We start from the raw sequence: 25,564 nt of genomic DNA on the forward strand, positions 1-25,564 counted from the left end.
TGGTGTTTGCAACACCAGGGTTGTGGGTTCAATTCCCACGGGGGACCAGTACCGGGGGGAGAAAAAAAAAATGTATGAAATGTATGCATTCACTACTGTAAGTCGCTCTGGATAAGAGCGTCTGCTAAATGACTAAAATGTTAAATTGTATTTACTTTGCCACCACGGCCTTTTTTGCCTTTACCTCCCTTATCTCACATCATTTGCTCACATTGTATATAGACTTATTTTTCTACTGTATTATTGACTGTATGTGTTTGTTTTACTCCACGTGTAACCCTGTGTTGTTGTATGTTGTCGAACTGCTTTGCTTTATCTTGGCCAGGTCGCAGTTGTAAATGAGAACTTGTTCTCAACTGGCCTACCTGGTTAAATAAAGGACTTGTTCTCAACTAGCCTACCTGGTTAAATAAAGGACTTGTTCTCAACTAGCCTACCTGGTTAAATAAAGGTGAAATAAATAAAATTAAGGATGTCCCAATTCCAGGTTACATATACTGCCTTTACAGAGTATGTTTTTAAATGGCATAGAAATAAGGGGTAAAGGTAGATAAAAAAAAATGTACTTGCATAAACCAAATTGTTTGACAAACTCAAAGGATGAGGTTGGTTTTTGTCAAAGCATCCCATAAATAAAGCAACCGTAAGCATTGGTCACCTGCTGCTCAACTGTGACCTAGTCCTTCTTGGGAATCAACAGCCAGAACTGATTCCTTTAACAAGACAGTAGGGGGGGATTGATTTATACAGGTAGCACGCTGGTGTCACCGGTTAATTAATAAACGAGCACAAATCCAATAGCATCTCATGACAACAAATCGACGGAATGTAAAAGTATAACATGTTTTGATCATGTCGCCGTTCTGAAATGAGAGACACAGACAGATAAAATCACTAATTGACTTCATTCAATATTAGCCGGTGACAACGTTCAATTAGAAACGTTATCAAACACGTTGCAACAATGTTCCAATGTAACCCATAATATCAACACAACATACCTTCAATGTAGGGCGGGATTTTGTTTTTTAGTATCCTCCAATCACAATACGTATTTTTCTGCCGTAAGCGATACAGACGTGAATATCATCCAATGAAATGTGTCGACGCGATACGTTAGGTTGGACGGTGGCGTCGTCGCTGTAGCTACGCGCTAGGCAAGACGAGCAGTATGGCGGAAGAAGAGATTGAATTTGAGTTAAAAGGTTTTAAAAAAGAATTGGAGAGTTTATTTGTCACTAACTCAAGTGAAGAATACGGACTTCAAAGCAAGTTATATTGTGTACGGTTCTGTAAGGTACGAAATGTATTGAAATCACATCTGGAAAAGCGAAAGAGTTGTTTTTCCCCCCAGTACAGGCTCGAACTAGCTAACGTTAGCTAGCTAGTTAGGGCCAGAGCTCCTTTCTCTAATCTATGCTAGGGCTAACTAGCCAACCTATTCCCCTCCCCAGGAACAGACAACTAACAACCCGTAAATGGCTAGCTAGCAACCAATAAACCAACCTGTTTGTGTTATGTTACATATGTTATATGTATATGCTAATTCACCCTTTTTTCAAAATGCATGATAGTAGCTTAGCGACATGGAAAAGCATTGTCAGTCAAGTCGTTTTCGGTAGCTTGTTTGTTAGCCAAGTTATCTGCAGTTCCCAGTTTAGCTAGTTAGTTAGCTGCTAGTTTACCAACAGTAGATTCGTTAACTTGCTAAGACGTCTCGTGGAATTCAATGTCTGTACTTTCATTTGAAGTTTATTTTTCCTATTTGTCGTATTGAGTAAGTCATGTTTTAGCCAGCTAGATTGTAACCAAAGATGGCTAACGCTGTGTTGTAACATCTATTAGGATTGAGGCGTTAACGCTACAGTGTCTAGTTAGTCTGACTATGGCCTAGTTAGGTAATAATGTAGTTAGCGAAGTATTCAGTTCCTACTAAATAAGTTGAGCTGATGATACAGTGAAAGGGACAACAATTGTTTTTAATTGGGCCCATCCAACTTCTTGGTATGGTTTCCCTATCCACTGTGTTTATTTTCCTTCCCCCCTTTCCTACCTGTATCTCTCCCCCCCTTTCCTACCTGTATCTCTCCCCCCCTTTCCTACCTGTATATCTCCCCCCCACTTTCCTACCTGTATATTCTTCCCCCCCACTTTCCTACCTGTATCTCTTTCCCCCCCCACTTTCCTACCTGTATCTCTTTCCCCCCCACTTTCCTACCTGTATCTCCTTCCCCCCACTTTCCTACCTGTATCTCTTTCCCCCCCACTTTCCTACCTGTATATCCCCCCACTTTCCTACCTGTATCTCTTTCCCCCCCACTTTCCTATCTGTATCTCCTTCCCCCCCACTTTCCTACCTGTATCTCTTTCCCCCACTTTCCTACCTGTATCTCTCTCCCCCCTTTACTACCTGTTACTCTCCCCCCCACTTTCCTACCTGTATCTCTCCCCACCCCTTTCCTACCTGTATCTCTCTCCCCCTTTCCTACCTGTACTCCCCCCCCACTTTACTACCTGTATCTCTCCCCCCCACTTTCCTACCTGTATCTCTCCCCCCACTTTCCTACCTGTATCTCTCTCCACCCCTTTCCTACCTGTATCTCCTCCCACCCCTTCCCTGTTTCTCCCCACCCCCTTCCCTCTCTCTCTCTCCTCCCTCTCTCCCTCCCCTCCCCCCTGTAGTTGGTGGAGGTGTATTCAGGACGATGGCAGGTACCCTTGCCACAGCTCCAGGTGCTCCAGACAGCTCTATGTTCCTTTGTCCAAGCCTCGGCCTGCTTCCCGTCTGACTGTGAACATGTATGCTACACACTGAGTAGCCTTGCCCTGTAAGTATGAGTGTTGACTTGTTTACCTGCTCCTTGGGGTACATAGAGACTGGGGGTGACAGGACACTATCTCCAGTATGAGTGTTGTTGTTTACCTGCTCCTTGGGGTACATAGTGTCCTGTCACCCCCAGTCTATCTACAGTCTGAGTGTTGTTGTTTACCTGCTCCTTGGGGTACATAGTGTCCTGTCACCCCCAGTCTGAGTGTTGTTGTTTACCTGCTCCTTGGGGTACATAGTGTCCTGTCACCCCCAGTCTGAGTGTTGTTGTTTACCTGCTCCTTGGGGTACATAGTGTCCTGTCACCCCCAGTCTGAGTGTTGACTTGTTTACCTGCTCCTTGGGGTACATAGTGTCCTGTCACCCCCAGTCTGAGTGTTGTTGTTTACCTGCTCCTTGGGGTACATAGTGTCCTGTCACCCCCAGTCTGAGTGTTGACTTGTTTACCTGCTCCTTGGGGTACATAGAGACTGGGGGTGACAGGACACTATCTCCAGTATGAGTGTTGTTGTTTACCTGCTCCTTGGGGTACATAGTGTCCTGTCACCCCCAGTCTGAGTGTTGTTGTTTACCTGCTCCTTGGGGTACATAGTGTCCTGTCACCCCCAGTCTGAGTGTTGTTGTTTACCTGCTCCTTGGGGTACATAGTGTCCTGTCACCCCCAGTCTGAGTGTTGACTTGTTTACCTGCTCCTTGGGGTACATAGTGTCCTGTCACCCCCAGTCTGAGTGTTGTTGTTTACCTGCTCCTTGGGGTACATAGTGTCCTGTCACCCCCAGTCTGAGTGTTGTTGTTTACCTGCTCCTTGGGGTACATAGTGTCCTGTCACCCCCAGTATGAGTGTTGTTGTTTACCTGCTCCTTGGGGTACATAGTGTCCTGTCACCCCCAGTCTGAGTGTTGACTTGTTTACCTGCTCCTTGGGGTACATAGTGTCCTGTCACCCCCAGTCTGAGTGTTGACTTGTTTACCTGCTCCTTGGGGTACATAGTGTCCTGTCACCCCCAGTCTGAGTGTTGACTTGTTTACCTGCTCCTTGGGGTACATAGTGTCCTGTCACCCCCAGTCTGAGTGTTGACTTGTTTACCTGCTCCTTGGGGTACATAGTGTCCTGTCACCCCCAGTCTGAGTGTTGACTTGTTTACCTGCTCCTTGGGGTACATAGTGTCCTGTCACCCCAGTCTGAGTGTTGTTGTTTACCTGCTCCTTGGGGTACATAGTGTCCTGTCACCCCCAGTATGAGTGTTGACTTGTTTACCTGCTCCTTGGGGTACATAGTGTCCTGTCACCCCCAGTATGAGTGTTGACTTGTTTACCTGCTCCTTGGGGTACATAGTGTCCTGTCACCCCCAGTCTGAGTGTTGACTTGTTTACCTGCTCCTTGGGGTACATAGTGTCCTGTCACCCCCAGTCTGAGTGTTGACTTGTTTACCTGCTCCTTGGGGTACATAGTGTCCTGTCACCCCCAGTCTGAGTGTTGTTGTTTACCTGCTCCTTGGGGTACATAGTGTCCTGTCACCCCCAGTCTGAGTGTTGACTTGTTTACCTGCTCCTTGGGGTACATAGTGTCCTGTCACCCCCAGTATGAGTGTTGACTTGTTTACCTGCTCCTTGGGGTACATAGTGTCCTGTCACCCCCAGTATGAGTGTTGTTGTTTACCTGCTCCTTGGGGTACATAGTGTCCTGTCACCCCCAGTCTGAGTGTTGACTTGTTTACCTGCTCCTTGGGGTACATAGTGTCCTGTCACCCCCAGTCTGAGTGTTGTTGTTTACCTGCTCCTTGGGGTACATAGTGTCCTGTCACCCCCAGTCTGAGTGTTGTTGTTTACCTGCTCCTTGGGGTACATAGTGTCCTGTCACCCCCAGTCTGAGTGTTGTTGTTTACCTGCTCCTTGGGGTACATAGTGTCCTGTCACCCCCAGTCTGGTGTTGACTTGTTTACCTGCTCCTTGGGGTACATAGTGTCCTGTCACCCCCAGTCTGAGTGTTGTTGTTTACCTGCTCCTTGGGGTACATAGTGTCCTGTCACCCCCAGTATGAGTGTTGACTTGTTTACCTGCTCCTTGGGGTACATAGTGTCCTGTCACCCCCAGTCTGAGTGTTGACTTGTTTACCTGCTCCTTGGGGTACATAGTGTCCTGTCACCCCCAGTCTGAGTGTTGACTTGTTTACCTGCTCCTTGGGGTACATAGTGTCCTGTCACCCCCAGTCTGAGTGTTGTTGTTTACCTGCTCCTTGGGGTACATAGTGTCCTGTCGCCCCCAGTCTGAGTGTTGTTGTTTACCTGCTCCTTGGGGTACATAGTGTCCTGTCACCCCCAGTATGAGTGTTGACTTGTTTACCTGCTCCTTGGGGTACATAGTGTCCTGTCACCCCCAGTCTGAGTGTTGACTTGTTTACCTGCTCCTTGGGGTACATAGTGTCCTGTCACCCCCAGTCTGAGTGTTGTTGTTTACCTGCTCCTTGGGGTACATAGTGTCCTGTCACCCCCAGTCTGAGTGTTGTTGTTTACCTGCTCCTTGGGGTACATAGTGTCCTGTCACCCCCAGTATGAGTGTTGACTTGTTTACCTGCTCCTTGGGGTACATAGTGTCCTGTCACCCCCAGTATGAGTGTTGACTTGTTTACCTGCTCCTTGGGGTACATAGTGTCCTGTCACCCCAGTCTGAGTGTTGACTTGTTTACCTGCTCCTTGGGGTACATAGTGTCCTGTCACCCCCAGTCTGAGTGTTGTTGTTTACCTGCTCCTTGGGGTACATAGTGTCCTGTCACCCCCAGTCTGAGTGTTGTTGTTTACCTGCAGTATGGGGTACATAGTGTCCTGTCACCCCCAGTCTGAGTGTTGACTTGTTTACCTGCTCCTTGGGGTACATAGTGTCCTGTCACCCCCAGTCTGAGTGTTGACTTGTTTACCTGCTCCTTGGGGTACATAGTGTCCTGTCACCCCCAGTCTGAGTGTTGACTTGTTTACCTGCTCCTTGGGGTACATAGTGTCCTGTCACCCCCAGTCTGAGTGTTGTTGTTTACCTGCTCCTTGGGGTACATAGTGTCCTGTCGCCCCCAGTCTGAGTGTTGTTGTTTACCTGCTCCTTGGGGTACATAGTGTCCTGTCACCCCCAGTATGAGTGTTGACTTGTTTACCTGCTCCTTGGGGTACATAGTGTCCTGTCACCCCCAGTATGAGTGTTGACTTGTTTACCTGCTCCTTGGGGTACATAGTGTCCTGTCACCCCCAGTCTGAGTGTTGTTGTTTACCTGCTCCTTGGGGTACATAGTGTCCTGTCACCCCCAGTCTGAGTGTTGTTGTTTACCTGCTCCTTGGGGTACATAGTGTCCTGTCACCCCCAGTCTGAGTGTTGTTGTTTACCTGCTCCTTGGGGTACATAGTGTCCTGTCACCCCCAGTCTATCTCCAGTATGAGTGTTGTTTTCTAGGGTGACTCTGCTCTTTTCAGCCTTGTTATTTATTCCGGCCCTGTTGTAACATTTATTAAAGGAGGTAAGAGGCTCAAACAGTCCCCCTCCTCCCCTTTCTCTCCCCCCTCCCCTTTCTCCCCCCCTCCTTTCTCTCCCCCTCCCCTTCTCCCCCCCCTCCCCTTTCTCCCCCTCCCTTTCCTTTTCTCCCCACAGGAGTGCTTTTGAGCTGTTGCTGTTTTTGAACAGGAATAAGATCCTGCAGGATCCCTTGAAAAATATCCTGGATTCGTTCCAGGTGAGTTGTCTTACAAATATCGTGAATCATAGATATATGGCAGTGATGAGTTGACTCCCCTTCCTTCCTAGCCTGGTTCCAGATCTGTTTGTGCTGTTCTTGCCAGCTCCTGTGGTTGTTGTCATGTCAACAAGACGACACAAAGAGGCTGTGTTGTAATCGGCAGACCAATCGGATCATATCCATTTGAATCAGCTGACCAATCGGATCATATCCATTTCTCACTGCTTTATGTAATGCTATAAAACGTCACTCTTGAGTTTGACAAGATGGCACATAGATCTTGGACCAGGCTAACCTCTTCCTCCTCTTTCAGGAATGTTTTTCCCAGCTGGAGAGGCACCAGAACATCCACCTGCTGCAGGTGGGACAGATCATCAGAGAGAAGGGACCGTGGACCAACCCCATACTACAGGCCATCCTGAAGCACTCACAACTGCCCCGGGATGAAGGTGAGAGACTGGGAGAGAAAGGGAGGATGAGAGGGAGAGCCATGGACCACTTCAACATACTCATCCATACCATGTTGTATTTACTGACTATAAATCTGTTGTGTAAATATCTGCTCTGGAGTCGTCCGTCTATAATGACAGTTAACTACAGGTTTCTCTCTCTCTCTGTGGATTTAATATTTACTACTGTAACATCCCAAATATAGAGCACTATTTGGGATGCAACAATGACCCTTGACCTCTCTCTCTCCACAGTGGACCGGTACCTAGGCTCAGAGATGCAACAATGACCCTTGACCTCTCTCTCTCTCCACAGTGGACCGGTACCTAGGCTCAGAGATGCAACATTGACCCTTGACCTCTCTCTCTCTCCACAGTGGACCGGTACCTAGGCTCAGAGATGCAACATTGACCCTTGACCTCTCTCTCTCCACAGTGGACCGGTACCTAGGCTCAGAGATGCAACATTGACCCTTGACCTCTCTCTCTCTCCACAGTGGACCGGTACCTAGGCTCAGAGATGCAACATTGACCCTTGACCTCTCTCTCTCCACAGTGGACCGGTACCTAGGCTCAGAGATGCAACATTGACCCTTGACCTCTCTCTCTCCACAGTGGACCGGTACCTAGGCTCAGAGATGCAACATTGACCCTTGACCTCTCTCTCTCCACAGTGGACCGGTACCTAGGCTCAGAGATGCAACATTGACCCTTGACCTCTCTCTCTCCACAGTGGACCGGTACCTAGGCTCAGAGATGCAACATTGACCCTTGACCCTCTCTCTCTCCACAGTGGACCGGTACCTAGGCTCAGAGATGCAACATTGACCTTTGACCTCTCTCTCTCCACAGTGGACCGGTACCTAGGCTCAGAGATGCAACATTGACCCTTGACCTCTCTCTCTCTCCACAGTGGACCGGTACCTAGGCTCAGAGATGCAACATTGACCCTTGACCTCTCTCTCTCTCCACAGTGGACCGGTACCTAGGCTCAGAGATGCAACATTGACCCTTGACCTCTCTCTCTCCACAGTGGACCGGTACCTAGGCTCAGAGATGCAACATTGACCCTTGACCTCTCTCTCTCCACAGTGGACCGGTACCTAGGCTCAGAGATGCAACATTGACCCTTGACCTCTCTCTCTCCACAGTGGACCGGTACCTAGGCTCAGAGATGCAACATTGACCCTTGACCTCTCTCTCTCCACAGTGGACCGGTACCTAGGCTCAGAGATGCAACATTGACCCTTGACCTCTCTCTCTCCACAGTGGACCGGTACCTAGGCTCAGAGATGCAACATTGACCCTTGACCTCTCTCTCTCCACAGTGGACCGGTACCTAGGCTCAGAGATGCAACATTGACCCTTGACCTCTCTCTCTCCACAGTGGACCGGTACCTAGGCTCAGAGATGCAACATTGACCCTTGACCTCTCTCCACAGTGGACCGGTACCTAGGCTCAGAGATGCAACATTGACCCTTGACCTCTCTCTCTCCACAGTGGACCGGTACCTAGGCTCAGAGGTGCAACATTGACCCTTGACCTCTCTCTCTCCACAGTGGACCGGTACCTAGGCTCAGAGGTGCAACATTGACCCTTGACCTCTCTCTCTCCACAGTGGACCGGTACCTAGGCTCAGAGATGCAACATTGACCTTTGACCTCTCTCTCCACAGTGGACCGGTACCTAGGCTCAGAGATGCAACATTGACCTTTGACCTCTCTCTCCACAGTGGACCGGTACCTAGGCTCAGAGATGCAACATTGACCCTTGACCTCTCTCTCTCCACAGTGGACCGGTACCTAGGCTCAGAGATGCAACATTGACCTTTGACCTCTCTCTCCACAGTGGACCGGTACCTAGGCTCAGAGATGCAACATTGACCTTTGACCTCTCTCTCCACAGTGGACCGGTACCTAGGCTCAGAGATGCAACATTGACCCTTGACCTCTCTCTCTCTCCACAGTGGATCGGTACCTAGGCTCAGAGATGCAACATTGACCCTTGACCTCTCTCTCCACAGTGGACCGGTACCTAGGCTCAGAGATGCAACATTGACCTTTGACCTCTCTCTCTCCACAGTGGACCGGTACCTAGGCTCAGAGGTGCAACATTGATCTTTGACCTCTCTCTCCAGAGTGGACCGGTACCTAGGCTCAGAGATGCAACATTGACCTTTGACCTCTCTCTCCACAGTGGACCGGTACCTAGGCTCAGAGATGCAACATTGACCCTTGACCTCTCTCTCCACAGTGGACCGGTACCTAGGCTCAGAGATGCAACATTGACCTTTGACCTCTCTCTCCACAGTGGACCGGTACCTAGGCTCAGAGATGCAACATTGACCTTTGACCTCTCTCTCCACAGTGGACCGGTACCTAGGCTCAGAGATGCAACATTGACCTTTGACCTCTCTCTCTCCACAGTGGACCGGTACCTAGGCTCAGAGATGCAACATTGACCCTTGACCTCTCTCTCTCCACAGTGGATCGGTACCTAGGCTCAGAGATGCAACATTGACCTTTGACCTCTCTCTCCACAGTGGACCGGTACCTAGGCTCAGAGATGCAACATTGACCCTTGACCTCTCTCTCCACAGTGGACCGGTACCTAGGCTCAGAGATGCAACATTGACCTTTGACCTCTCTCTCCACAGTGGACCGGTACCTAGGCTCAGAGATGCAACATTGACCTTTGACCTCTCTCTCCACAGTGGACCGGTACCTAGGCTCAGAGATGCAACATTGACCTTTGACCTCTCTCTCTCCTAACAGTGGACCGGTACCTAGGCTCAGAGATGCAACATTGACCTTTGACCTCTCTCTCTCCACAGTGGACCGGTACCTAGGCTCAGAGATGCAACATTGACCTTTGACCTCTCTCTCTCCACAGTGGACCGGTACCTAGGCTCAGAGGTGCCAGTGTTCTTTGAGCTTCGTGTTCGTTACCTGCTGTCCAGTGAGATGTTCACCGAGGCTGTGGTCTTGGCTAAGACCTGCTCTCAGCACCCTGTTGCCGGACGACACCTGTTCTTCCGACAGGCCTACCTCACCTGTCTCTTGAAGGCATCGCTCCCTCACCATATGCACGAAGAGGTGAGGGAACAAACTTTGGTTATTAGGATTCCTGGGTTCTCGATAAAAACATCTGCTAAATGACTTAAATATAAAATGTTGGGATTGGGGGGCTAATGACTGCTGGGGCTATTTACTGTAACTGATATGCTAGCTGGGATGTACGTTAGAGATGAACTGATATGCTAGCTGGGATCTACGGTAGAGATGAACTGATATGCTAGCTGGGATCTACGGTAGAGATGAACTGATATGCTAGCTGGGATGTACGGTAGAGATGAACTGATATGCTAGCTGGGATGTACGGTAGAGATGAACTGATATGCTAGCTGGGATGTACGGTAGAGATGAACTGATATGCTAGCTGGGATCTACGGTAGAGATGAACTGATATGCTAGCTGGGATGTACGGTAGAGATGAACTGATATGCTAGCTGGGATGTACAGTAGAGATGAACTGATATGCTAGCTGGGATGTACGTTAGAGATGAACTGATATGCTAGCTGGGATCTACAGTAGAGATGAACTGATATGCTAGCTGGGATGTACGGTAGAGATGAACTGATATGCTAGCTGGGATGTACGGTAGAGATGAACTGATATGCTAGCTGGGATGTACGGTAGAGATGAACTGATATGCTAGCTGGGATGTACGGTAGAGATGAACTGATATGCTAGCTGGGATGTACAGTAGAGATGAACTGATATGCTAGCTGGGATCTACGGTAGAGATGAACTGATATGCTAGCTGGGATGTACGGTAGAGATGAACTGATATGCTAGCTGGGATGTACAGTAGAGATGAACTGATATGCTAGCTGGGATCTACGGTAGAGATGAACTGATATGCTAGCTGGGATCTACAGTAGAGATGAACTGATATGCTAGCTGGGATGTACAGTAGAGATGAACTGATATGCTAGCTGGGATCTACAGTAGAGATGAACTGATATGCTAGCTGGGATCTACAGTAGAGATGAACTGATATGCTAGCTGGGATGTACAGTAGAGATGAACTGATATGCTAGCTGGGATGTACGGTAGAGATGAACTGACATGCTAGCTGGGATGTACAGTAGAGATGAACTGACATGCTAGCTGGGATGTACGGTAGAGATGAACTGATATGCTAGCTGGGATGTACGTTAGAGATGAACTGACATGCTAGCTGGGATCTACAGTAGAGATGAACTGATATGCTAGCTGGGATGTACAGTAGAGATGAACTGATATGCTAGCTGGGATGTACAGTAGAGATGAACTGATATGCTAGCTGGGATGTACAGTAGAGATGAACTGATATGCTAGCTGGGATGTACGGTAGAGATGAACTGATATGCTAGCTGGGATCTACGGTAGAGATGAACTGATATGCTAACTGGGATGTACAGTAGAGATGAACTGATATGCTAGCTGGGATGTACAGTAGAGATGAACTGATATGCTAGCTGGGATGTACAGTAGAGATGAACTGATATGCTAGCTGGGATCTACAGTAGAGATGAACTGATATGCTAGCTGGGATGTACGGTAGAGATGAACTGATATGCTAGCTGGGATCTACGGTAGAGATGAACTGATATGCTAGCTGGGATCTACGGTAGAGATGAGAGGATGAGGTTTTGACAAAGATGATGTGTTTTGTATAAGAGCACCAACTAATTGATAAATGTGGTGGTTGCAGTCCATATTTGGAGTTGCTTCCTTCTCCCCGTGTTTGGAAAGGTTTAGTAGGTCACGTATGTGGGTGGGTGGTATTGCTAACTACAGGTAGAAGTTATTTTTTTCTTTCTTTTTATCATCTGTTTACGTCTTCGTCTTGGGCGACGTCGTTAGGGATCTAGCAGTGACGTAGTGGGGAGAAATGGCTCGACTCTGATCACCGTTTCGCTTCGAGTGAAGTAAACGGTCCCCTGATGTCGTTGAGCTGCGTTTTACCCTCCACTACGCCACTGGAATCTCCCGTATAAATGCCTGAACGATGTCACCATTTCTCCTTCTCTCTACCTGTAGATGTCTGACATCGACGGTAAGGATGCTGTGGATATCGTGTGTAACACGGAGAGTGAGGAGAGCGACGAGACTCTTCTGTCCCTCTGCACAGCCTTCCTCTCTCAGCAACTACACAGAGGAGATATGTTCTTCACGTGGTGAGGCTCGTCACGGTCAATACTCACATCGTACCGGTCTGTGTTCTACGTCGGGGGGGGACGTCTGTGTTCTACGTCGGGGGGACGTCTGTGTTCTACGTCGGGGGGACGTCTGTGTTCTACGTCGGGGGGACGTCTGTGTTCTACGTCGGGGGACGTCTGTGTTCTACGTCGGGGGGACGTCTGTGTTCTACGTCGGGGGGACGTCTGTGTTCTACGTCGGGGGGACGTCTGTGTTCTACGTCGGGGGACGTCTGTGTTCTACGTCGGGAGGGACGTCTGTGTTCTACGTCGGGGGGGACGTCTGTGTTCTACGTCGGGGGACGTCTGTGTTCTACGTCGGGGGGACGTCTGTGTTCTACGTCGGGGGGACGTCTGTGTTCTACGTCGGGGGGACGTCTGTGTTCTACGTCGGGGGGACGTCTGTGTTCTACGTCGGGGGGACGTCTGTGTTCTACGTCGGGGGGACGTCTGTGTTCTACGTCGGGGGGGACGTCTGTGTTCTACGTCGGGGGGACGTCTGTGTTCTACGTCGGGGGACGTCTGTGTTCTACGTCGGGGGGACGTCTGTGTTCTACGTCGGGGGGGACGTCTGTGTTCTACGTCGGGGGACGTCTGTGTTCTACGTCGGGGGGACGTCTGTGTTCTACGTCGGGGGGGACGTCTGTGTTCTACGTCGGGGGGGACGTCTGTGTTCTACGTCGGGGGGGATAACACATTCTCTCTCTCTGCAGATGGTACTAGGTAGAGATAACAGATACTCTCTATCTGGGTTGTTCTGTGTCAGCCCAAACACATTGTCCTGGGACTGGGTTGTTCTGTGTCAGCCCGAACATATTGTCCTGGGACTGAGTTATATCTGGGTTGTTCTGTGTTAGCCCGAACACATTGTCCCGGGACTGGGTTGTTCTGTGTCAGCCCAAACACATTGTCCTGGGACTGGGTTGTTCTGTGTCAGCCCAAACACATTGTCCTGGGACTGGGTTGTTCTGTGTCAGCCCAAACACATTGTCCTGGGACTGGGTTTGTTCTGTGTCAGCCCGAACACATTGTCCTGGGACTGGGTTTGTTCTGTGTCAGCCCGAACACATTGTCCTGGGACTGAGTTGCATCGCAAGAGATAGAAAATCGATCCTATATCACACAACTGACTTAATGCAATATCCAATCAGTGAGCAGAAACAAGCTGACTCGTCGTATCGTTCCGTGTGGAACTCTGACCCCAGTTTTCATAGCTGTCAGTGCTGCTGCAAACTGTGACGGATGAGGCATTACCAAATGGGAAATGTACAAAGCATTGTAGAGACGGCATGGCTCGTCGTGGGCTACGTGGTCTGGCCAGTCTGTCGTGGTAGAAGGGAAGACCGTTCTCTTGTCCAGTTTCAACATGACCGATGCTAACTAGCTTAGCTCATTTATGGTCTGGCCAGTCTGTCGTGGTAGAAGGGAAGACCGTTCTCTTGTCCAGTTTCAACATGACCGATGCTAACTAGCTTAGCTCATTGATCTGATGTATGACCGGATTGGATGTTGCATTACAATTGAATTACTTTGTGTATCAGCAACGCTGTTTGAGATGGTTACCTGCATCTGGATAGACACTGTGTCCAAATGGCTTTGTGGGTCTCCTGAGTGGCGCAGTGGTCTGAGACACTGCATCTCAGCGCTAGAGGCGTCACTACAGACCCTGGTTCAGCGGTCTAAGGCACTGCATCTCAGTGCTAACGGCGTCACTACAGACCCTGGTTCAGTGGTCTAAGGCACTGCATCTCAGCGCTAGAGGCGTCACTACAGACCCTGGTTTTCGAATCCAGGCTGTATCACAACCGAGCCGTGATTGGGAGTTCCATAGGGCGGCGCGTAATTGGTCCAGCGTCGTTCGTGTTAAGAGTTTGGCCGGGGGTTAGACCGTCCATTGTAAATAAGAATTTGTAATGAAATGACTTGTCTAGTTAAAATAAAGGTTAAATAAATACATATTTAAAAAAAATAATAATTATAAATACACAGGGTTTATTATTGAAGTGCTGATATCTATTTATCCTGCTTGTTCTTTGATGTTTGGGGGTTTTCTAGGCCTGGTTACCGTTCAGCACCTTGTGATAACTGTTAACATTAAAAGGGCTTTATAGACAACATTGATTGATTGATTTGATCTTGGACCACTTCCTGCTCCCCCGTTGGGATCTGATTTACAAACCAGTTTTTTTTTTATTGAGTCAGCTAATGAATAAACTGTAATTACATATTATAATTTTTTTTGAACCCAGTAAATAATTCACTTTTTTTTTTTTTTTTATTATTAATGAAGTGTTTTTATAATTTGTTATTGAATCACTCTTCCTCTCACAGGGACTTGGTGTTTATATGGAGTCGACTCCGTCTGCGGATCAACCCGTCCAAACAGGCCTTCCTGGAAGAGAGTCATCGATTGATGCTGTCCGCCACCAACATCAGATCAATATTCTCTTTCATTAGAGTGATCCTTGCAGAGGTGAGCCAGGACCTCCTGTGACTGTTGATTTGGACTTTTTAATTAAAAAAAAATAATAATTTTTATTGTAATTTTATTGGTAAGATTCCAGCTGACATTTTTTTTTTTTGGGGGGGGGGGTGTTCAGATGTAATGGAGTTGTTGAGGTAGAGGAAGGATTTAAAAAATCTGTTTTGATTTTGGGTTGTACCTAGCTAAAGTGGCTTACGGTCAGCGTTCTTTAGATGCTTGTTGATGATTTCATTTTTTTTATTATTGTTTTATTTTTAAACATTTTTTTTTTTGGTTTTCTGATTTTACATGTCAGAGCCTTTTTGTTCCCCCCCCACTGTTTTATCTGATTACTGTGCATACTAGAGATATGAATAGAAGCCATGGCTTTTTCTGTTGTTGTTGGTTTGACTGAGAATTGTGTTGAACTGACAAACAACATGAGCGTTGGACTAGTAACCGAAAGGTCGCAAGATCGGATCCCCCCCTCCCCCGAGGTGACAAGGTACAAAATCTGTCGTTCTGCCCCCTTGAACAAGGCAGTTAAACCCCACTGTTCCTAGGCCGTCATTGAAAATAAGAATTTGTTCTTAACTGACTTGCCTAGTTTTAAATAAAAATACCATCAGCTTAGCATGATGCTGGGGTACGACTCATGTGGCCCCTTTATTTATGGTCCCTGGTTAAAAATAGCACACTATAGTATATAGGGAATAGTTTATCTTTTGGGACACGGCCCTGATCGTGATTAGGCCGAGTCTTTAGTAGAATTGTTTGTTTGTTTTTCAGTAAAAAAAATTGACATCTTTGATGAAGATGAGCAACAAAGACTGGATAAATACATGATACAAATACTGAGCTATAATTGTATTCTCCAAAACATTTTGATATAATTTTATACTCCTATACAATCGTTTAAGGAAAGATTTTAGTTTCACAAGTACATTTTTTTTTTTCTTCTTCTCTCTCATAGAAGGGTTGGTCATAATTATTGGCACCCCCGTCCTAATTATTGGCACCCCCGTCATAATTATTGGCACCCCTGTCATAATTATTGGCACCCCTGTTTTTCAAAACCTCGCCTTGCAAAATATAACGGCATTGAGACTTGTTCTAACTAGCAATGTGTTGTTTATTTTTTTCTTCTCTGCTTATACGTTCTGATTTCGACACCAAACCCACCGCTGCTGTGTGTGTTGCCAAAGAGCTCTATATTCATGTCATCCAACTAATGTAAACGGCTGGAGTTTTTTAAATGACATCGGCACTTGGATTGAAACCGGGTGCTTTGGTTAGATCGCCTGTAAATAGAGCTCTTCGTCCACGCAGACCAGCGGTGGGTTTGGTGTCCAAATCAGGATGCATGAGCAGAGAATAACCCCATTTACCTACTGTAAAATATGGTGGTGGATCTTTGATGTTGTGGGGCTCTGGGTGCTTCCGCCGGCCCTGGGGCTCTTGCAAACCTTTCAAAATGGACGCATTTTGCGTACCAACTATTCAATTCTCTCTCCATGTACGCAGATGCGTTAAAAGTAGGCAGAAATGAATAGGGCCTATTTTATTTTTACTTTTTTTTTAATAAATAAAATACATCCACAAAGTAAATCTAACATCCTGTTTCTCGAGCTGCGACACACAGACATGTACGGAGTTTGTGTCAACGGGCATGGAGATGAATACATCATTATTGGACGTAGCTGCCTCGTGTCTGCCCCTCCTGTTTGTTGTGATGCTGAGTTTGCCGACAGTCAGATTGTACGTGAACGCATGGACAAATCCCTTTTGGACTCCGTGTGTTGTGGGAAGGTAAACACTAATAGTTTCAAGCTAACGTTAGCGAACAGAAGATGGACATTCGGTGGGCTCTGAAGTTCCAGCAGTTCACTCGCATTTCCTAGTGAAAGAAATTTAAATGCAAATATGGAAAAAAAATAACAGGTTGCATTTGTGCGAGTGTGATACATTTTAATTATAATTGAGATCAGATTCACAAATGGCACACGCACGAGCGTGCGGGGAGGAAAGACGACCCCAATTCGGGACACGTGCGCGTCTGGTACTCTTAAAAAGTTGGACAGGGTTGGCAGGTCTGTTCTTGTTAAGGTCAACGGCGTCTTCGACTTTTTAACCAGTACCAGGACGTTTTTAGCCAGGTTAAATCTGGTTGCCAGGAGGATAAAACGTCGCCGCAAGACAATAACCCCAATAACACATTAAAAATTCACAAAGAAATGTGTTCATTGACCCCAAAAACTACATTTTAGTCATGTTGTCCATCAGTCTCCGGACTTGAACCTCATTGAAAACCGCAGATTAGGGGTTTTTGAATTGAAACAGTCCATAAGCGCAGATTAAGGATATCAAGGATCTGGACAGATTCTGTATGAAGGAATGGTCTATGATCCCAGTGTGTTCTCCAATCTGGTGAAAGGCTCAGCGCCGTTATCCTCGCAGGGTGAGGGATTGAAAACCCAGGTGTGCAAATCATTTTCACCTTGTCTCTCTTGAGACGACAAAAAACTTGTTAATTAAACAATCTCTTTCTCTGAGAAATGGTATTAGTATCAAATAATCTAGTTACGTTTTGTTTTGAGTACAATATAGCTCAGTATAGCTCATCTTTATCAAGGGTGCCAATCATTTTGGACCTGACTGTTTGTCTATATAAAAATACATTGTTTTTGGTAATTCGCTGACCCCCTTCTGTTCTATTTCTGTTTTCCTCTCCCAGCTGGGAAAAGATGGTCTTCAGTTCTGTGTGGAGCTCTGCACCCACGCCCTCCAGACAAACCCCTGCGACGCCTCCACCAAGTCCCTCATCTACAAGACGGTAGCCTACCTCCTCCCCAACGACCTGGAGGTCTGCCGGGCCTGCGCCCTCCTCGTCTTCTTCCTGGAGCGTACCGTGGAAGCCTACAAAACGGTGTTCCTCCTCTACACGCACCCCGACCAGGAGTACCACGTCGAAGCCGGTCCCATCGGGGAACCACATCCGCTTTGAGATCCTCCAGACCCTGAAGAGAGGTCTCTACTTCGACCCAGAGTTCTGGAACCTTTTGAATCTCCGGACCAACTGCCTGAAGTTGATGAGCGAGAAGAAGGCGGCGTTGGCAAAGATGATGATGATGGAGGAGGAGGAGGATGATGGGTGGGTGTCCAACTACTGCAGCACCGACACCAAAGAGCCCTGTTGCAGCTGGAGCGCTGACCTGTCAGAGTGTGTGCAGCCTGAACCAGCACAGAAACACGTTCAGATGAAACCCTTTCACCGGGTAACGGCGCCCAAAAGGCGGTTCCAAAAAGAACAGAAGAATCACGTTTCGACGGCGCCGATGGCAGCCAAACGTGTCAAAGGTCAAAGGTTCGAAAAGACCTCTATTGTCGAGCCGCAGCAGCTGCCTGTTAATCATGTGATGGCGAAAGCGAAGATGGAGAAGCCGACTGAACCCCCTGTTGTTGAGGAACAACCTGTAATAAAAAGAAGAGGGAGGAAGCCTGGGCCGAAGCCGGCACCGCGTTCATCTGTCAAAACAACAGAGTCCTCAGCTGAGACCTCCTCTGTCAGACGGTCCTTCAGACAACTGGACATGGCGCAGGAGAACCTGGCCAGGCAAGTCAGTCACAGACCACATAGGCACATGACCAGACTCTCGGAGAAGAAACCTCCCAAACGGAGGGGTAGGAAACCCCGTTGGCTACTGGAGGGTACGTTCCAGGCTGAGAACAGTGCTCCCCGGAAGGGTCGCCAACCAGGGAGGAAACCTCCACAGCAGAAGACCCAGCAGACACCAGTGGATAAGACCAATAAGACCTTTAAGTCTGGTGCCGCTGTCAAGGAAAGCACAACCAAACAAAAGAATGCCGTTACCTCACAAAATAAAATGGCGTCCGCTCGTCTAACAGCTCCGAGGGAACAGGAAGGTAAACGTCAGAAGGAGATTCCTGCTACTAACCACCTACCAGCAGTATCTCCTGCTCATGACTCAAAGCTGGAGGTTTCCTTACCTGACAACGAAGTGTTTGGGTTCTTCCATGAGGATTATCTCAGTAGTAGGCAAGGACTGGTGACTCTAAACTGTGATAAATCGAAGGCACCAATCCAGGCACAGTATCGGGTGAAGGATAGACTCGGAGAGGCGTTTATCCTTTCCGCTCAGAACGCCAGTCTCTTCATACAGCAGTTGCACAACTACGCCCAGACGCCTAAGGCGGAAGGTGTCACGTTGAATACCGAAACCTGTTTGTTGAAAGCGACAGATGTCCGTCCCTCCTTAAACCAAAGTTGTCTGCCGGTGTCGTGTGATGCTTCGGGGGTATTTTACCAGACGTCTGCAGTGGAAATGGAAGTTGAGGTCTCCTCACAAACTGTCACGGCAACTGCCACTGATATGACTTTCACACCACGAGGTGGAGCTGTTGAACACATCGAAAGTCCCAAGAATGAGGAAGGATTCTCTACTGATGCTCAGGAAACATGTACTCCATCTGTTCCCTCAGTGAATGTCATTGTTCCTAATAACACAGGAAGAAGAACAGATACAAATGTAACTAATGTCCCAAGAGAACCAACGGAAGTTACGAATATTCCGAAAAAGCAAACCGTTTCTGAAGTCGGGGATATTTTAGAATCGTCCAGGAAGTCAGAAGTTACTGATATTCTGAAAGAGGCTATGGATATAGCAAACATTGGTGTGGATGAAGCAATGATGGGTGACGGTGACACTGGCTGCGTCCCTGGAAAGGAAACTCGGGAGCTTGTTGTTCTTACTCCTTTCTGCTGGTTGGCTAATACCTCAATGGAAGCGTTTGCCAGAGAGTTTGAAAAGTTTGCCAAGGGTCCGGATTCTGATGTTGTCGTAAAAAAGGAGTCGGTGACGCACCAGACCACAGATAATGTCTCGCACAAAACGTTGGAGACGACACCGTCAACGTCTCCAAAAGTCATCCCTAAGGCCGTCGCAGACCCGGTGGTCCTTGAGGATACTTCAGAAGTAACCAAAGTCGCCCCACAGGACACTACAGACATCCTGGAAAACATGGACACTCCACACACTCAACAGGACACCCAACTGGACATTAAGGGTACCTCACAAAACACTGAGCCGGAGGATAGCCCAATGGCCGCTGAGAGCGTCCCACAGCTCACTGATGAGACCCGGCAGCTTGAGCACCCCCTGAAAGGCACTGTGGGTACTCCAGAGGTGCCTGTGGACTCGACACAGGACAATGACACCCCTCAGATCACCGAATACCCCCCACAGAATAGGCAGGACATAGGACAACTCACAGAGGACACCCTGAAAGTCACTTTCACTGAAGTCACCCCACAGGCTACTGAGGACCAGACAAAATCCACTGTGGATACTCCAGAGGATGTGGACACACTACCACAGAACACAGAGGAGGACAGCTCGGAGGTAATTGAGGATGCCCAGGAAGTCACTGTAGACAGCCAGGAAGTCACTGTAGACAGCCAGGAAGTCACTGTAGATACCTCCGAGCACATTGAGGACGCCCTACAAATACAAAACACTGCAGACACCCTACAGCTCACAGTGGACGCCTCAATGGTCGCTGAAGAGCTCACCAAGGACACACGTGATGCCACACAGAACAATGGGGACACGCCACACCTCCATGAGGACACCCTACAGGACACACCGGTCACTGAGGACACCCCAAGAGTCCCTGAAGAGACGTCACAGGAACCCAAAGACACCTCAAAGGTCAGCGGAGATACCCCGATGATTACTGAAGACACCCTACAACACAGTGAAGACACCCCACAGGACACACAGTACAATTCACTGGTCACCCCGAAAGTCACTGAAAGTGCTCACACTCCAAAGGTCACCCCAAGAGTCCCTGAAGAAACGTCACAGGACCCCAAAGATGCCTCAAAAGTCATTGAAAACTCTCCACAGGAAACACAGGACACCCCAACTGTCTCTGGGGATATCGGACAACATCCTAGAGGTGGCACCCCACAGGAGAATGAGAAAAACCCACTGGCATATCGCTGTAGTCTCTGCAACAAGGTTTTTAAAGGCAAACGTGTTATAGCCCACGCCATGTACCACTTCCGCAGAGACCAATGTATGTTCTGTAGGATGCTGTTCAAAAACGACCTGCTCGCCATGATGCACCTGTCCCAACACATCGACAAGTTGAAAAAAGGAAACCTAGCGTCTGATATTGAGGAGGTCCGCGAGAACTGTAAAGCTGGGATGTCAGACACGCCTGGACGCTCAACGCAGAGGGGTAGACGGGGACGCAAGAGGATCCCTGTAAATTCCACAGAGTCCGCAGAGTCGTCAACTCCGGATAACAGGAAGCTACGGTCGACCAATAGGACCTCCTCTATAAACTCCTCGGAGTCAACTCCACCGGATCGCCGGAAGCTACGGTCGACCAATAGGCTCTCGACTGACTCTCAACCTTCACCGGAGACTAAACTCACAACAGAAGAGTCTGAAGGCAAGCAGTCGACACAGAGGGGCAGAAGACGGTTTAAGGTTGAAGGAACTGAGGGTGATGGTGATACTCAGGCAGAGGAACAAGAGAAGATCGGTAGGAGGCAAGAGGAAGAGCACTCGGCTCCGGAACAGAGGGAGGAACCCGTGGAGATCGCTACTTCTCCGGTGAAGACATCGACAGGTGAACAAGGAGGAACCTACTCCTCTCCTCTGACAAAGACTTTGGAAGAAGAGGAGAAACCCTGCACCTCGGCAAAGACCATGGAGGACAACACAGAATCTCAGGCTGTATCGGTAACACAGGACAGGCTTTCAGTAGAGAGACCTCTAGAGATCTCAGTTCAGGGTAAAGAGACTCCCGGCGGATGCCCTGTGGAGGGATGCACAGAGATATTCACTGGAAAACGGCGTTCTCTCCTCGGACATATTCTGGACGATCACCGCGGCGACGCCAAACCCTTGGAAACGACGTTCCGTCAAGGCAATGGCAAATGCAATATTTGCAAGAAGCCCGTTTTGACTTTGCAGCATTACCAGCACCACATTGTATGGCACAAAGGAATTCCCAGGCATCCCTGTCTACATGATGGGTGTAAAGCCCGGTTCAGTGCAGCGACAGAAATGAGGAACCACACCAAGACTCACCAGCCGCTCCTGGCAGTGTGCTGCTTCCCAGGTTGTCAGGAGCGCTTGGCTTGTCTTCCGGAGCTTAACCGTCACGAACAAGAACACTATCGTCTTCCAAAGGAAGGGAAGGATGAATCCGTTTTCTCTACCCTTCTCACCAATAACACCTCTGTAAAAGTGATTAAACGGTGTAAGGTGAGGAGGAATAAGCTACAGAAGATGCAGGGTGTAAAGAGACTATGGCCTCTTAGAGAAAAGGAGGGATCGGCAACTGACCTCACTACTACTACTACTGTAAAGGTAACTAGGAAGTATGACTTGACCAAGACGTTAAAGAAAACGCAGGTCGTAAAGAACGGCATGTTCCCAGGGACAAGGATCCCTGTACTACTGACCGCTCTAACGTCTCTGTAAAAGTAACAAATAAGTTGAAGAAATTGCAGGTTAAGAGGAAACCGTGTGTTGTTAGGAAAATGAACGCCTCAACCACTCCCGTCACCACGGCCAATGAAAAAGCTGAAAAAGTGAGCAAGAAGTTAAAGATGATTCGTAAGGTAAAGAAAGCGTTGGCTGTAAAGCGACAGAACGTTAGCAAAGACAGTTATACCCCAACTGGTCCAACCACCTCTACCACAATTATCGCCACTGAAAAAGTTACCAAAAAGCTACAAATTATAAATAACTTGAAGAAAATGCTGGTTATTAAGAAACCGAACGTTAGCAAAGAAAAGGATACCCAACCTGGCCCAACCACCGACACAAAAGTGACAAAAAAACCTAAGGTGACGCATAAGTTAAAGAAAACGCAACTTGTAAAGAAACAGAGTGTTGTAAAAGACATCAGGAAGATCTCCATCGTTAGCACAGATGAGGATACCCAACCTGTTCCTCCCACAGTCACTCCGAAAGTCACAGAGAAGTTACCAATGGTGACAGATGAGGTAAAGAAAACACAAGTTCTAAAGAAACAAAGTGTTATCAAGGAACCCAAGAGGCCTGTTAGCAAAGAACCTAGGAAGACCTCCAAAAAACCTGTGAAGTCAAAGACCTCTGGTCCAGAGAAACATGTTAATAAAGTCACAGAAGTGCTAGGAAGTAAAGACAAAGAAGTGGTAGAAAGTAAATCAAAGGAGGAAGATGATAAACCATTGGTAGAAACATCACACTCAACAGCTAGCAGTGTCTGTGACCAGAAGATGGTTAACGGACACTTAAAGGAGATTACTAAGGAATCACCAAAATACCAGACAAGTCTTAAAACAAGTCTTAAAACAAGCACAGTTTCCAAATCCAAGAAATGCGAACCACGAAACCATAAACCTGCTACTCCCAAAACCCCTACAAATACTCCCCAAACCCCTACAAATACTCCCCAAACCCCTACAAATACTCCCCCAAACCCCTACAAATACTCCCCAAACCCTTACAAATACTCCCCAAACCCCTACAAATACTCCCCAAACCCCTACAAATACTCCACAAACCCCTACAAATACTCCCCAAACCCCTACAAATACTCCCCAAACCCTTACAAATACTCCCCAAACCCTTACAAATACTCCCCAAACCCCTACAAATACTCCCCAAACCCCTACAAATACTCCCAAAACCCTTACAAATACTCCCCAAACCCTTACAAATACTCCCCAAACCCCTACAAATACTCCCAAAACCCCTACAAATACTCCCAAAACCCCTACAAATACTCCCAAAACCCCTACAAATACTCCCAAAACCCTTACAAATACTCCCCAAACCCTTACAAATACTCCCAAAACCCCTACAAATACTCCCCAAACCCTTACAAATACTCCCCAAACCCTTACAAATACTCCCAAAACCCTTACAAATACTCCCAAAACCCCTACAAATACTCCCCAAACCCCTATCAAGGAGGAAGCGAAAAACTCTACTTTCTTTGGGAAGATTAAAAACAGGCCATACATCCGGCCTCCGCCCACCGCCTACCTAGACGAGAGGTACACCACCATGCCGAAACGCAGGAAAGAGATGTCCTGGACTCCTCATTTCTCTCCAGTGCTCCCGGACCTGGTGGTGGAGGCATCGGGGACCACGGCTACACCGTTATTAGTCCATAGACGACGCTGTGCCAAGTGTTTCTTGTCCTTCAACAGTGGAGAAGAGTTGCAGACGCACCTCTCGTTGAAGAAGTGTACAAAACTTTTTGGCTTCGACTCAGATGAGGACAGTAAGTAAGTAAGTATAAGATTGTGACTTGTTGTTAACATATTTGTGTTTACTTTTAAGGGATTTGATTTCTCGTTGTTTGATTTTAATATTAAAACATTTATTTGAATGATAGTTAATACAAGGTAATTTAGGAGCTGTTTCCGGACACAGATTTAAGCCTAGAAGTCATGGATTTAAAAACAATCTCAATGGGTAATCCATCAAAAAGTATTCTTATTCCAGGACTAGGTTTAATCTGTGTCTGGTAAATCACCCCAAAGTGTAGTAGATTATAGAAGTGATTTTTAAATGTGATTTTCCTCCATATTGTTTACGTTGAAAGCTCCAGATATTGTATGCCGATTGTGGTTTGTGATTTACTATTGTTCCAGGTAGCTGGTGAAGCTTATAGACAAGAGGACATGTTTGGATGTGCTGCTAGGGAAAAAGGGTGGGGGGTGTTTAACCCCCTCCAAAACCTGCTAGGAGTGTTGAACCCCTTTCGACCCTGCTACCTTACTGAGGGACGACCAGGGTTTACAGGACTCTAACATGACTTGCTGGCTAGTCTGGGACAGCCGTGCCAGTACTCCCCTTGTGACTGAGGCTGGCAATCTGAGGCGGCCTACAAACGGAAGACACCTCTCAACCCCTGCTACCTTATTGAAGAGGGTTCTTCAAGCGTTAACTCTTACATGACTTGCTGACTAGCCTGGGATGTGACTGAAGTTGACCGGTGGTTACAACAGAAGACGGAGAACATTATTAAAGGGTTTTGACCGTTCTTCCATGTTCAGTCTCCCATGGTCCATAGGAGTAACCTACGACCTTTGAACCCTGACCCTCAAATACAAAAGTTCAGGGGTCTTTTGGATTGACCGATTTGATTGATTGACCAGGAAGTGTCTCTAAACTAAAGCCCTAAGGACTTATGAAGGCGGACACTATATGAGACCTGGCAGGATGGTCGGATAGTTAATATATATTCTTTGTTTTTCTTTGTATTTACTTTGGACTGAAGAAGTGCCTGGAACCAACCTGCTACTTCCTGCTTCTCTTCTATTGGTCAATGGTCTAGGGGTTTTGCGTCCCAAATGGCATCTTATTCCCTCTATAGTGCACAACTCTATGTGAACCCTGGTCAAAAGTAGTGCACTACCTACCCTATGTGGGGCTCTGGTCAAAAGTAGTGCACTATAAAGGGAATAGGGTGTAATTTGGGCCACAGAGACTTATTGCTGGGGTCAAGGAATGACTCTTGAAGCTGTGAGAACTGATGTTATGCAGGGATATTAACTATACAAAAATGTTCAGATATTTAACACACACTAAAAAAAATAAAAACTATTGCTCGTCTTTTTTGCTTTTTGCACTTGTCACTTAAAACCCAAAACCCCTAGTGAGTTTAACAGTCAAACTGCCAGGGGTTAAGAGTTTCCAAAACCTCTTCTATGGATTATATATCTACGGCCACAACGCAACAACATGTATATTTAGAGAGCGTGTTGTAGGCAACCGGTAACTGCCCAAATAAAGGAAACCCCTTGAGTAAATGAGGGGGATACAA

General features: G+C 47.5%; 2 protein-coding genes across 3 annotated transcripts; both read left to right on the forward strand.

Moving 5' to 3' along the window:
* The first annotated feature begins 416 nt into the window (after positions 1–416).
* LOC106575009 (uncharacterized) lies at positions 417–22,221 on the forward strand. The gene is given in 9 exon segments (XM_045698627.1): positions 417–1,297; positions 2,683–2,828; positions 6,457–6,538; positions 6,855–6,990; positions 9,884–10,086; positions 12,080–12,216; positions 14,569–14,710; positions 17,436–17,684; positions 17,686–22,221. Coding segments are annotated over 9 exon segments (5,757 nt in total). The 5' UTR covers positions 417–1,171.
* LOC123723897 (pollen-specific leucine-rich repeat extensin-like protein 3) lies at positions 22,168–25,478 on the forward strand. 2 transcript variants are annotated; one of them, XM_045699605.1, is made up of 2 exons: positions 22,168–24,024; positions 24,390–25,478. In XM_045699605.1, exon 1 carries the CDS (start codon positions 22,281–22,283, stop codon positions 23,736–23,738), a length of 1,458 nt encoding a protein of 485 aa, XP_045555561.1. In that variant the 5' UTR covers positions 22,168–22,280; the 3' UTR covers positions 23,739–24,024; positions 24,390–25,478. The 2 variants fall into 2 exon arrangements, with proteins under 2 accessions (XP_045555561.1, XP_045555562.1); XM_045699606.1 differs by having other exon boundaries at positions 22,168–24,020.
* Positions 25,479–25,564: the final 86 nt, after the last annotated feature.

This window comes from Salmo salar, chromosome ssa17 (genome assembly GCF_905237065.1).
Source record: "Salmo salar chromosome ssa17, Ssal_v3.1, whole genome shotgun sequence".
In the NCBI taxonomy this organism is placed as follows: Eukaryota; Metazoa; Chordata; class Actinopteri; order Salmoniformes; family Salmonidae; genus Salmo; species Salmo salar.